At 37.5% G+C, this 14,351-nt stretch overlaps 1 protein-coding gene across 2 annotated transcripts in view; it reads left to right on the top strand.

Annotated features, from left to right (window-relative positions):
* The window catches only part of spata5 (spermatogenesis associated 5), a 183,785-nt gene that overhangs the window by 11,217 nt on the left and 158,217 nt on the right, over nt 1-14,351 (top strand). For both annotated transcript variants that reach the window (XM_041264829.1, XM_041264838.1), the window contains exons 8-9: nt 1,567-1,690; nt 2,276-2,531. In XM_041264829.1, coding sequence (XP_041120763.1) covers nt 1,567-1,690; nt 2,276-2,531 — 380 coding nt within the window. The remainder of the gene's footprint in view (nt 1-1,566; nt 1,691-2,275; nt 2,532-14,351) is intronic.

The raw sequence follows: 14,351 nt of genomic DNA, 5'->3' as shown, positions 1-14,351 counted from the left end.
GAAGCTGACACCCTGGGATCCTTCAAGAAGCTGCTTGATAAGATTATGGGATCAATAAGCTACTAACAACCAAACGAGCAAGATGGGCTGAATGGCCTCCTCTCATTTGTAAACTTTCTTATGTTCTTATGTTCTAATATTTGGTAGAGCCACCTTTCGCTGCAATAACAGCTTTAAGTCTTTTAGGGTAAGTATGTACCAGCTTTGCACACAGTGTTGGAGTGATTTTGGCCCATTCTTTTTGGCAGATTTGCTCCAGGTTGTTCAGGTTGGTTGGACAACGCTTGTGGACCGCAATTTTCAAATAGTGCCACAGATTCTCAGTGGGATTGAGATCAGGACTTTGTCTGGGCCACTGTAGGATATTCACCTTTTTGTTCTTGAGCCACTCCAATGTTGCTTTGGCCTTGTGCTTGGGATCATTGTCCTGCTGAAAGGTGAATTTCCTCCCAAGCTTCAGTTTTTTAGCGAACTGAAGCAGATACTCTTGCAGTATTTTCCTATATTTTGCTCCATCCATTCTTCCTTCAATTGTAACAAGATGCCCAGTCCCTGCTGATGAAAAGCATCCCCACAGCATGATGCTGCCACCACCATACTTCACTGTAGGGATGGTGTGTCTTGAGGCTTGGGCAGTGTTAGGTTTGCGCTATACATAGCGTTTTGAGTTTTGGCCAAAAAGCTCTATCTTGACCACAAAACCTTTTCCCACATCGCAGCTGGATCACTCTCATGCTTTCTGGCAAACTCCAGACATGCTTTCAGATGGTACTTTTTGAGTAACGGCTTCTTTCTTGCCACCCTCCCATACAGGCCAGTGTTATGCAGAGCTCTTGATATGGTTGACTGGTGCACCATTTCTCCACTCCCAGTCTCTGAACTCTGTAGCTCCTTCAAAGTGATTGTTGGCCTCTCTGTGTCATCTCTCACAAGTCTCCTTCTTGTTTGAGCGCTGAGTTTTGAGGGACGGCCTTTTCCTGGCAGTGCCTGGGTGGTGTGATGCAGCTTCCACTTCCTGATTATTGATAACTGTGCTCACTGGGATATTCAAACACTTGGATATTATTTTGTACCCTTTCCCAATCTATGCATTTGTATTACTTTATCTCTAACTTCTGTAGAATGCTCTTTGGTCTTCATTTTCCTTGAGATTCACAGCCTTACCAATGATCCTTCAACAGTGGGATTTTTATCCAGAAAATGGGACAGGAACTTTAATGGTTCACAGGTGGAGGCCAATGGTAAGGTCCTCGTTAGGGCAATTTCTTTCATCGGTGCAAACTGGGAGCTTCCACAGCACAGAGGAGGAATACTTATGCAAGCAAGATATTTCAGTTTTTTATTTTTCTTAAAAATATTTCCCAACATAAAACCAATTTCACCTTACAATAATTGATTCTGAGTTTCAGTGTTTAAAAATAAAATATCAGACAGAACGAAATTTCAATGTACCATTTGTAATTCGGTAATATGAGAGAATTGGTTAGGGGTCTGAATATTTTTGCAAGGCACCGTATGTGTGTGTGTGTATATATATAAAATTATTGTTTATTTTATTTTTTATAGCGCGCCAGCAATCGTTTTTATTGATGAATTAGATGCATTGTGCCCAAAGAGGGAGGGTTCTCAGAATGAAGTAGAGAAGAGAGTGGTCGCTTCTCTGCTTACCTTGATGGATGGCATAGACTCGGTAAGTGTGGAATTAAGATTAACAAAACATTGCAACACAAATTGAAGGATTACATATTTTTCCTTGATTTCTGTAGCTAACAAGTTTTGAGTGCTCAATGGTCAGGAATCTAAATTTTGCATTATTTTATCCTCAGTATGTTTCCCATTGGTCAGTTGTTAGTAGATTTCATAGAATTTCATGATTCTTTTTTACATGTTAAATAAGGTTTTACCTTTAAAAAAATTAATCAACACAAACAGTTTCCGAGAAGAAAAAAAAAAGTGTAAGTGGACTCTAAAATGATCTGTGTAATATGACAATGATGAAAATTCCCATATTGTAATTGTCTGCAGAGGTCATATGACAAATGTTACAGTGGAAAAAAGCCTAAATGTATTCACCACTCAGGTGTGCTAGAAGATGCTGTATGTTGCTTGGCCACACTGGATAAACTAAACTGATGAAACCTCACTGTATGTACTGTTTATATTTATTTAAAGGTGTTTTGTACTATATGAGCATCACAGCTCCTGAATATTGAGTTGCCTGATAGCTCTGAGTAAACAAGCCTGTTAATCTGTTGTAATGTTTGTTCTCATCTAGGAGAAAAGCAATGGCCAGGTCCTTGTTCTAGGTGCTACAAACCGGCCTCATGCCCTAGATCCAGCTCTCCGCAGGCCCGGCCGCTTTGACAAGGAAGTCGAGGTTGGTGTTCCTAATGCGATGGAGCGAGCAGACATCCTGAAGAAGCAGCTGAGGGACGTCCCCTGTCTCCTGACTGAAGAGCAGGTTGTGCAGCTTGCTGACAGTGCCCATGGGTATGTGGGGGCAGACTTGGCAGCTGTCTGCAAGGAAGCAGGTGAGGAGACCCTTTTCAGTCCATAAAATGCATTCCTTTTCAATTCAACCAACAAATAATGTCAAAGTAATGTTGCTTGGGTGGGGTATAACTTTTATAATCATGTGGGCTCCTGTCTTGTAAATTCCTATAAAGCTTCCTGGTGCTTGTATTCTTCTTGTATCCTTTTTTACTTCTCGTGGCCACTGGTGGAGACACATCGTTGCTACTGAAGATCAAAAGGATTATGGTATTATGTATTAGTTCAGATCATTACAGTGCTTGTGATATGCACAATGTGACTATACTGCGTTTGCATATCCACTTTGTGCACATCCACATTGAAATGAGCGGTTTCATGGCAGTAATTTGAAGAAAGCCATGCAAGTTGTTCTGGTTTAAAACAATATAATAACCATTACTTATTAAATTGGTATTCCTAATTGGCCAGATTGATCAGTTATGTGATCAAGGAATTCGTGTGTTTGTTAAAACTGTTTTATGTTTTAAGAAAAGAAAGATGCACTGGTCACAAGCAACTTTATTGACAAAGGCCATTTTTAGTTATCGTTTGCAAAACTCTTATTTAAAATAATATATCAAAATATTTTTCTAAAATCTGAACCACAGCCATGACTCTGGCTTGTTGAATCTTCCAGTTAAGAAACAGATTTTGACCATCAAGATCCTGGCAGAAGGGAATGTCTGACCTAACCTTTTACTCACCCATAATTACACCCCCCCCCCCCCACATGCTGGGAACAAGGATCCAGACATCCGTCCCAAGGGTTGCCAGAAGCCTAGACATGTATTGCTTTAGCAGTCAGACACATTTTAAGCACCAGTGTGTGTGCGTGTATGCGTGTGTAGCCATATAATATGTGGCTAATGCCTTGTTGCTGTGCACTTCCGTCTGTATAGCAGCCCCCCTTTGTCAACTATTGTTGGGCCTTGAAGTGCCAAGGATGGACTGATTTGTCAATCCCTAGTGTAAGGACTTCAGTTCAGTACCTTTCTGTGGTGGAGTGTCCCGCCCCTTTATGTTTATAAGTGTTTTCTGTTGTATGTAGTGTGTTTAATGTTGGTGTTTATGTATAAAATACACAGGATATAAATATGGGTTGCGAGCACAAGTGTTTAAAATGTATATTTTGTATTTAGGCACGAGGATTGCACAGCACTTCATGTGCAAGTAAAATAATATGTGAGCACGGGGAATTGCACTTTTATTAATTGACTTGCAGTTGTACTGAGACTCCAATTGAATGATTGATTAGCAATCGAGCCCCAGTACAGCTGCATAAAAGCTGCATGTTTTCACTCACTCGGGGTTGTGTGTTCGGTCAGTGGAGAATGGGATTGGAGATGGAGGTAATAATCAAAGTAATAGTTAAAATATCAGCTAACCTTGTTTGTCTATGTAGTCCGTTTTATTTGTCTATTTATTTTGGCGAAAGTGCCGTGTCCTGTGTTTTGTTTGTCTTTACAACCTTTTATTTTCTGCTTGTTTAAATTATTAAATGCGGTGCGGTACCAATCGCTTAACTCCACCCAACTCCACCTCTCTGTTGTTTATTTCCTGGTTCCTGTTTCTGGTCTTGCGTCACCCACTCCAGCCGTCTTTGTGACACTTGCACGCTACTTTTTTTTAAATAGCATATTCTGAAAATTATGCTGGTGCTTTTTAGAACTGTAACTCATTTTGTTGTTTTTACATTTCCAAAACTAGTTTGTATAGCATTAATACAATTCCCCTGCAGCTGACATTGTGGTACAGTTGCTTAATCCAGAATTAAACTGACATCATAGTCCTATAGAACTAGCACTAGTGTGTTTGTCTTTTTGCTAAATGCAGTGGCATCATGCACTCCTCATCACCTCATATGCTTGCAAAAATTAAAGCAACGTAACATTCATTTGTTGTTGATAAGAAACAAATCCTTCAAAGTTTCTGCAAGGCACTAACATTAACATTGTAATGTAATGGTATTGTTGTAGTCCTTAAACCATGGTCTGTTTTTATCTTCAGTAAAGTGCTAGCATAAATATGCATTGCACTTGTGTTTACTGACCTCTGCTGGTGATACAGTTCCTTGTGGCACCCTAAAATTAGAGCAAACAATAGTGACTAAGCTTTATTATCAATAATTTAAACAATGTAATGTGTATTTCTATATGAATCTCGCTCTATATGTTTGCATATTATAGATCTCCCTTTTAGCTGTGTGTCTGTGTGTGGCTCAGCTAATGCTAGCTGCATTATGAGATATGTGACTCTTATGAACCACTAAAACATTTAGAATTACATAGTGTAGTGTTTGAATCAAAAGATATGACTACAACTATAATTACAGTTTATTTTTAATCATATCAGATGATCTTTTAACAAAAAGAAAATGTAATTGCAATGTTAATGTAATCTTTGATCCTTGATTGTTAATGAGGCAGAGTGTTATCAAGAAAATTAGGAAGGAAAATGACTTTGATTGTCATGTTTTGACTTTGACATTATCTAAATCCCTCTGGCTAATTTTGACCTTTCATTTTCAAGAGGTTTTCCAAAGATCATATGTGTAATTTTCAGTTGTCTTTTATTCCCTGTTAAATCTTAAACCCCACCCCTTCCGCATAATGTGCTTCAACAAAAAGAGGTTTCTCAGTACACCAGGCAGCTGTTTGCTGTTGCTTTAGAGAAAGAGCTACCAGGTGCAGCCGAAAGCTTCAGCTTTGCTTTCCAGTATTCCAGCGCCTGGCAATTTTTTTAATGTTTTTTTCATTCAGTATTAGTTTCAAATAAATTTAATGGTAATTTAACGCTATTAAAATGTTTTGTAGTTATGAATACATTGCCTGTAGTTAAAGTTCACAAGTCAAGAAAGAGTAAACACTTAAATATCTAGTCCACTGTGATACCTCAACATGTAACACGCAGAAGTGTGAAAAGTAATCCCTGTGGCTTTCAATAGAGGGCTGCATTGGGACTGGGTGAATTTGCCAGGGTGTGTTCCTGCACTCATTACCATCTTGGAGGCGCCTGTACGTCTGCCCATACAGGTTTTTTTTATACAAGACATTATTCGACCCACTGTGAATGTAATTGATGTAAGTACAGACAACTGATCTGCTCAGCAATCGAAAGCTGTTGACTTGGAAAGAACTTGTGTGGTTATCGTGAAACTTTGCACAGGTATTTTATATGAGACGCTATTATGTACATGGTTTGGATACAGTTTAGGGTGACATCTCTAGTGGTTTTTATATCCTTCTTGATTGTTTTCATCAATAGTTAGATATTTTAAAACGCTAAATATTTAAAGTAAGTCAACAATGAAAATTATACCTCACAAAGTCTAGTCTTTCAAATATGATCATTTTAAAGGGCACATAAGGACCTTTTATTTTATTGTTGCATGTTCCCATGTGTTGCTACAACTCTAAGTAAGGTGTGTGTATTGTTTTAATTATTTATTTATTTTTTTAAAGATATTTTGACCACTTTTTGAGCTTCCCATGTACCCGCATGGACCTCTCAGAACTACATTTCCCATCATCCTCCTGCTCACATATGTAACAGATGGATTTACCAGTTTACCAGTTTACCAGTGAGCAGGAGGATGATGGGAAATGAAGTTCTGAGAGGTCCATGCGGGTACATGGGAAGCTGTCTTGAGGCAGGGAATGCAATTTAAAAGTTTAAAGAAGTGGCCAAAATGTTAAATAAATAAAAAAATAAAAAAATACACACACCTTACGTAAAAAGCTGTAGCAAAACATGGGAACACAATAAAATAAAAAAGCCCCTTATATGCCCTTAAAGTCAATGAACATACATTACGCAAGTTTTGGGAAGAAATTATATATTTGGAAAGAATATAAGAGTATTTATAGGATCACTTAGCAAGTATGCAATAACCTGTCATACAATACAGTTATTGTACCTACACATGCTTGACAAACAGTGACTTAACAAATTGTCTGGACTTTATCTTACTGTCAGGAAGACAGGTATAGAAATGAAAATGAGACAAATGTGAAAGCGATGAGGTCAAGTTTGACAAATTAATTTCATGGTACTGATGGAAACATTGTGTAAGAAATGAACTATTAGTTAAGAATTTGCACCGACCTAAAATATATACAGTCTAACTTCATTATAATGAACCCCCCTGGGACCTGGAGAAATGTATGTTATATCAGGTTGTTCACTATAATAGGGTTTGGCAATTTGCTGTATCAGAGTAATGAAGAAACACCAACATTGAATTGAACATCTTTATATACAGTAGTTCTTTCAAGACAACTTCACAATGATCAACATTTAAACTGTATACAGTAATTGCGTGCCCTTTCTCTTGAAAAACCAGTGTAGATTGCTTCATATATTTCGTGCTTTTCTCATGCACGCTATTTCAATCTGGTTACCTCCTCACGCCTGTTGCCATGGTTGCAGTTTGTGTGAAGATGGCAACGGTTGCATATGTCACACATGATTCGCACTACAGTAGGTTATATATGAATCCGCTTTATCTTCAAATTAGCATACCAAGGTCTTTGTTTTCAGTGAGAGAATAGTACATTCACACTAGAGAAAGTTCAGTGTCAGTCACCACCCAGATCGTTTTATCCGGCTAGATTTTATAAAAGCGATTGTTTTAATAGTGCTTATTTTCACTGGGGGGAAAAAAACGGTACTTGCTGCTAGGATCGTTAAAAAGGGGGGGTCGTTATAAGAAGGGTTCGTTATAGTGAGGTTAGACTGTAATTGCAATTGTAGTTACAGCAAGAAATTACTGCTGGTCAACCAAAAACTGATATTGGAGAATATTAGTATTATAATTACACACCTATAGAACTGTAAGTAGTTGTTTGGCCACCTTCATAATAAAACATAATACACTAACCCATAGAATGATCATGTTAACCAGAATATAATAGCTGGCTTCAGTACTTTAAAAGTCACAGTTCATGGTAGTCTGTATAGATATGAGGTTAGGACTGGTGAAGTGGTCACTGCTGACAGGTGCTTCTTCTATGCTGGTGATCTTGTAAGACAGGTTTGGCTGCACTTTTAGGTAATATATTAGAAGAGGTTGTTTGGCCATTTGACTGTATTCTGGGCTTCAAATATTGCATTTATTTGTAGCTGTTTCTCTAAACACTTAGGCTAGACGTCTGGAGGTTGTGTGGCTTCAACAAAAATTAAGTATTTCCTGAATTATCGTAAATTAAACACCAATACGGTACCTTTTACTTTTTGAGGCCAACATATTTAATACAAATTAGGAGCTAAGACATTAATGACGTAAACATGGCTAAGTGCTAGATGATGTTTAGAAATGCAGCTTCCCTAATATAGCAGTTTGTTTCATACATACCCTTTTAAGGCTGTCTGTGGCATTGCAGTCCCACTAGTATAAATATCACAAGATCGGTCCATCAAGTCTGTTTAGCCAGACTGTTTATAATATCCGGAAATGTTCATACTGTGTACCCTTTGTCCTTACCTTCACCTAATGATCACTTCTGTTTTTAAGGGGGTATGTAATTACATTACTGCTGCTTGGAACATCTGTCCCTTATTGTAAATACAGGTGCCAGAAGTTTTACGGAAATACTTCAAAGTAATGAAAACGTTCCTACATTTGTGATGAAGTGTTGAAACTATCTTGCCTTCAGCAATGAACATGAATGTTAGGTAAATGCTACTAGAATTATAAAAAAAATGCAGAATTTGGGAAATCCACAGCTCAGCAGAGGGAGATTGCTCACAAAACCTAGACAAGTGAAAAGTATACAAGTCCAAAATAGCTCTCGTTCTTGAAATTGAGACAAAATATGTAGTTTTCTTTTCAGGGTATTGATATTCTACTCCATTCAGATGTATTTAAAAGCTAGAGCTTAATATAAACACATACCTTTTATCTGTTTTCTTAGGAGGTTTCTTCGTTTCATTTTTTTTGTTGGAAATGATGCTTTGACGTATTTGCTTTGCTTTGTTTTCCATTTCCATGGTGATGATAATGCAGTTGTTTGTGATAACCCTCTAAATTGTTATTTTATATGGTTGGGAACATGCTCGCTTAATAAAGTGGTTTTGTTTCCTGTCTGGCCCACGTACATGCTGATCATATGCTAGTCCGTGAACACCCCTAAAATCATTTCATATTTTTTTCTTATGGCTAAATAATTACTCTTTATTGCTTATACATGCATTTACCACAGCATTGCAATGAACAATGAATACGAAACGTTGATGAGAATCGGTTAAAATAAATAAACTGTACAATCATTTGGATATTCATGCTCTTGCGAGAGACATTGAATTATTTATTTCAAGACATTGGGATTAATGAAATGAATATTTCAATTTATTGTAAAAATGAGGCCTTTAACAATACTGAGTTCTGTATAGGTTAAAATAAAACCACATACAATATACTATATGTTTTTCATGCTTTCCAAACGAATACTGCTGATATTGCTCTGCTGCCAGTGGAAACAAACAGGACTAATTTTACATGGTTTTGAACTTGACCCCAGTTCGAGTTAGTATCAATTATGAAAACCCAGGACAGGCACCAATCAATAATATTGTGGTGTAATGAGCAGCAAACTAATCTGATGTGCAGAATAAACCACCTTTCAGTTCTCCATTGATCAAAACTGAGTTTGGAACGGGTCATTGCAACATATTCCCCATTGTGTTTTTCCACTAAAGAAGCGTTTTTAAGCATTTCAGGTACGTCACACAAGCATGCTTCTAATTATATTCTGTAATTAAGCTAGTTGAGTTATGCAGCAGTTGAGCCAGAAACACTGTTGCTTCATTTACGTTCCCATCCCTTTAGGCAGACAAACTAAACTATAAATCATGCAGTGGTCCATTTAATCAGAAACACCAAATTTGTTTTTCTAAGATGGATCGTAATTGTTTCCAAGAGGAGGCTTTTTTCATGCTAAGGAGATTCATTTTCCATACATCAGCACAGCACCCCCCTGAACCAAAGTCGTGCTGAATTATTTAAATGAATACAGTAGACCAGTGTAAATGTATATTGAACTGCATAGCAATAACTGGGCAAGCAGTGTCTTATTCCGTATTCAACTGGCTCTGTAATTTAGTAGGTCAGATCTTCAGGGAACATTTAATCTTGGAATATAAGTTTTATTGCAAATTGCAACTTGTGACTGTGGTCATTTGTTCATATACAGTAGTTGATGTGGATTAACTTTGACTTGACAGGATGTGTTAAATGTCTTTTCATTTTTATGGATCAATAGTATCCACCTACTGTAAGCAATGGCATATTCCTTTTACTTCTGAAAATCCCAAGATAAAACTCTGTGAGCTACCTGGGTGACACATTACAAACAAAGTAGGGGGTATTTTGCCATTCAAGGTCTGAAGTAACACGGTAATCTAATGACCTAGGGGTATTGGGGTCGTATATGCTTGACATGCCTGTGAAAGAGCCTTAAATTCATCAGAATAAACTCAATAGCTCAATTAGAACAAAAGCAAATAATTCACTGAGAATAAAAATGATACAAAGTTGCATTTTTGGTCAACAGAATGTAACCTCATATCTCAGACATACAATTTACAGTGTTTCATATATAGCACAATCAGTACTCTTAAATCACCAAATAGAATATAACTTTTTTTTATTCTTATCTTTTGTGTGTCTTGTATGGATGTCATTGTCTATATACGCATTTTTTAGGCTCCCGGCAGTTAAAGAAGCCTTTTTTAATGTTCTTACTATATTACTATATTCTGGGAACTTGTTTTGCAATGACCGTATCTCTGATACACTTAAAGCAATTTCCTGCAATTTAGTTGTTAGGATTTATAGTTGAGGAGAGAAAGAGGCACTCCTCATTTCTCCTCAAAGTGGCCTGCTTTTAAAAATTCAGAGACAAGGACCTAATCAACACAAGAGGTTGCAGCCATTTACAACATCAAGTGACTTTATTATAAATGCAAGAATTGCATTGCTGCAGTGGAAGACCAGTAGAGTCTAAAAAAATCCCAGGCACAGCAAGTTGGCCTTTAATGCGATTTAGCTTTATTGACTAAGGCTGGAACAGATGTTTTTGTACTGTTAAAGAACATTAATTTAAAGTGATTGCCGTCTTATCCGGTAGTAGTTTCTGAAGAGTATTGATGTGTGGCTCGAGGGAGTGTACAAGGCCGGAGCTGGAACAGATTGACCTTGTGCTTGGCTGTGGTATTAATTGTGTTTTCTAAAGTCTCGGTCAGATCCTGAAAAAATATAAACAGGATACAGCCATGTCTGATTGTAAATCCTTCTTGTCTGCTTTCACTCTCTCTGTTAAGGAATTCTCAAGGCTGGCTTTTAAATGCTGCTGAATATATTCCGGCAGTTGTTGACGAGTAGCCTATGCTACTTTTAGAATTTAGCCAATTTGAGTGAAATAGACGGGTCTGTTTGACTTTGTATAATGTATCTTGCAGTCTGTTTCTTGTAAGACAATACTTGCTTATTAAATGAAAAGGCTCAAGTGTGATGCAAAGGTTTTACACTGCTTATTGCTAGGCACATCAGGCACTTGTATCATCTTACTAAATCTTCAAATCTCAACTCTGTTATGCCCTTTTTAACCACAGAAAAGTCTTTCAACTAAAGCGCTCCAGAGAAAAGTAAGTTGTTTTCTATGAAGGGTATATTGTCAACATAAAATAATTATGTTTTCCTGAAGTTCTTGATTTTTAAAAAAGTTAGATCCTATGAGTTAGAACTGCCAGGTATTTGTTCTTTTATTAAGCAGTGCCAGATAGCTTAGGGATAACAATCAAAATCTTCTCACACCTCAACCGATCTCTGTACAGTTAACCATAATAGTTGTATGTAAGCCATGCAACTGTCATTTTCATGCACTCCCGAAGAGTATAAGTTAAACTGTATGTCATTTTAGTGGTGTTTTTAACGAGGGTAGGATGAAAATAACTGTACAAAATAAATATTTTTCGAGATATTTCCAGTCTGTGGGTTTTATTTAACACACTGTATTACTAGTTCTGAGTAATGTTAGACACTGCCATGATTACTCACATTATTTAGACAGCTTTGTCCACTTTTCCTCAAACAGTCCTTTATTTATTAAGTATCTTGGTATCCCATGAATAGAAAATCGTTTCCTTTAAAAAAAAAAAAAAAAAATATGTAAGAGATGTCTTTCTCATTAAAATATTTATCATATTTTTTAAGAGGAGATGATTATTAATTCAGGGATACCAAGATATTTAGTATTTAAAGGGTCTGTGTGAGAAGAAGTGGGCAATACAATCGCAAGCCCTAGTCTTGTGGTAAATCATTTGTTGTTTTCATAACTTGTGCCGGTACTGTAGGTTCAAGAAACTTGCGTTAAAAATGGTTAATAATGCCCTTTTGCACTGGAGAGTGCATCAACATAGACTTCCTGTGATACACAAAAGCAAAAGTATTTTAATAGAAAATGCTCAGACATTTCCATCAATGATTTACTGTAACCACTGTATTCCATTTTATGTTCTGAGACGAAGCTCGTGGGAAGCTAAGGGCACAAGATGTAAACATGCACAGTAAAAGTGTCAAAAAAAAAACTAGAATGGTTGCGCTTGTCTTCCAGGACATGCAGGAATTCATGGTCTGATTTTAATGGTTTGTTTTGTAAAATCACTGTGATATGCATAATATAGTACTGGGTAAATATTTTGCTTTGTGCACGGGAGGTTATTTGGCAGCAAGTTGCCTAGGAAGTAAATCTCTACTTTTATAACTGTTATCATCCGCTCAGTCTTTGGGGAACTGCTTTCTATGTAGACAATGCGCTTTTGTTGTATGAATCTGTGAGCAAACAGACTTGCTTGGCTTCCTTTTCCGTTGCACATAATAACAACATACCTACGACAGATTTCCTCAAGGAATGTGTGGTACAGTCTCTCTCCTCTAGTTGGATATAGGGCTGTACATTAATTCATCCCAGCATAACATGGCTTAACCCTGATTTTCATGCCTCTAACCCTGGTCCTGGAGTCTTCTGTTTTTTTTATATCAACCAAGCTCTTGGTTACTTAACTGCACCAAATCATTGGCTTAGCAGGTGTTCCAGATCTTCAGCCATTGATGACATAGCCACAATCCAGCAGGTTTTCTAGGTAACCCTTAAATCATTAATTGCTGAAGAATGTAATTTGTTGATTAATTTAGCAAGGTCATTTATTAAATTAAATTAAATTAAATCAGGTGTGGTCAGCTCTGGTCCATGAGAGCTGCAGGGTGTTCAAGTTTTTGTTCCAAATTACTACCTAAATTGAAATAATTACTGCTTAACTAGTCAAAATTAAATTGTTCCAAGTCTTTTAAATTGACGATTAAGGGTTATTTATAAAACCTGCTGGATTGTGGCTGTTCAGGACCAGGGTTGACCACCCCTGTCTTACTCTATAGACAGACGTAGACTTTTAAAAGGTGTGTTTAAGCCAAGTCAACACCACTCAAGATCAAAAGGCACCAGAATGCCCATCAATGTGCAAGCTAAAAAAGAGATGCATGACATGTTGGCTCATATGCATGTTTGACCGTAATCCCTGTGTACATTTTTGGTTGCCTTTTTGTGTCTTAAAACACAAAAAGGCTGTGTGTGTGTTTGTTTTTCGTTGTCCTGCTAAAAGGTGAATCTCTGTCCCAGTGTTGGGTCTTTTGCAGACTGAAGCAGGTTTTCCTCAAGGATTTGCCTGTATTTAGCTCCATCCATTTTGCCCTCTACCCTAACAAGCTTCCCAGTCCCTGTCAATGAAAAGCATCCCCATAGCATGATGCTGCCACCACCATGATTCATAGTAGGGATGGTGTTACCTGGGTGATGTGCTGTGTTGGGTCTGCGCCAGACATAACGCTTTCTTGAATCTTGACACTGAATCTTTTGCCATATCTTTTCAGTGTCTCCCACATGCCTTTTTGCAAATTCCAAGTGGGATTTTACGTGTGCTTTTTTCAGAAATGGCTTCCTTCTTCCCGCTGTTCCATACAGGCCAGATTTGTGGAGTATCTCAGCTATTGTTGACACATGGACAGTTTCTCCCATCTCAGCCATGGAACGCTGTAGGTCTTACAGAGTTGTCATTGGCCTCTTGGTGGCTTCTCTGACCAATGCCCTTTTTACTCGGCTGCTCAGTTTGGGAGGACAGCCTCCTGTAAGCAGATTCTGGATGGTGCCATATGCCTTCCACTTCTTAATGATCGACTTGACTGTGCTCCCCTTTATCCCTGAATTGTTTTGAAAGCTCCTTGGTGTTCATGGTAGTATCATTGCTTTGAATGCACTATCCAGCTGTGGGACCTTACAGAGACAGGTGTATTTAATCTGAAGTCATGTGAACCACTTTTATTGCACACAGATGGACTTATTGCGTGGATTCTGAAGGCAACTGGTTGCACCTGAGCTTATTTAGGAGTGTCATAGCAAAGGGGGTGAATACTTATCTAATGAAGACTTTCCAGGTTTTTATTTTTAATCGATTAGTTTTTTCAATAGCACTTTATTGTTACAACCAAACAGACGCATATGTCCCACTAAGTCTTTTACAACTGCCGTCAGAATCCAACTTCCTCAATTTACGTTAGCTATTGCAACAGTCCATAATATAACAGGGGTGCTGTACTACTGCATTAGTTTTAAAACTGAACAGAACAGCCATTTTAACAACAATAACAACAACAGTGGAATGTGGCCAATAAATGTTGCTAAGAATACTGCAGCATTATGCACATTTAACAATAATAACTGTATTTAAACAAACGTTATTATTATTATTATTATTATTATTATTATTAT

The sequence above is a fragment of the Polyodon spathula genome, chromosome 1, assembly GCF_017654505.1.
Source record: "Polyodon spathula isolate WHYD16114869_AA chromosome 1, ASM1765450v1, whole genome shotgun sequence".
NCBI lineage: Eukaryota > Metazoa > Chordata > Actinopteri > Acipenseriformes > Polyodontidae > Polyodon > Polyodon spathula.
This window is presented reverse-complemented; position numbering and strand designations above follow the sequence as displayed.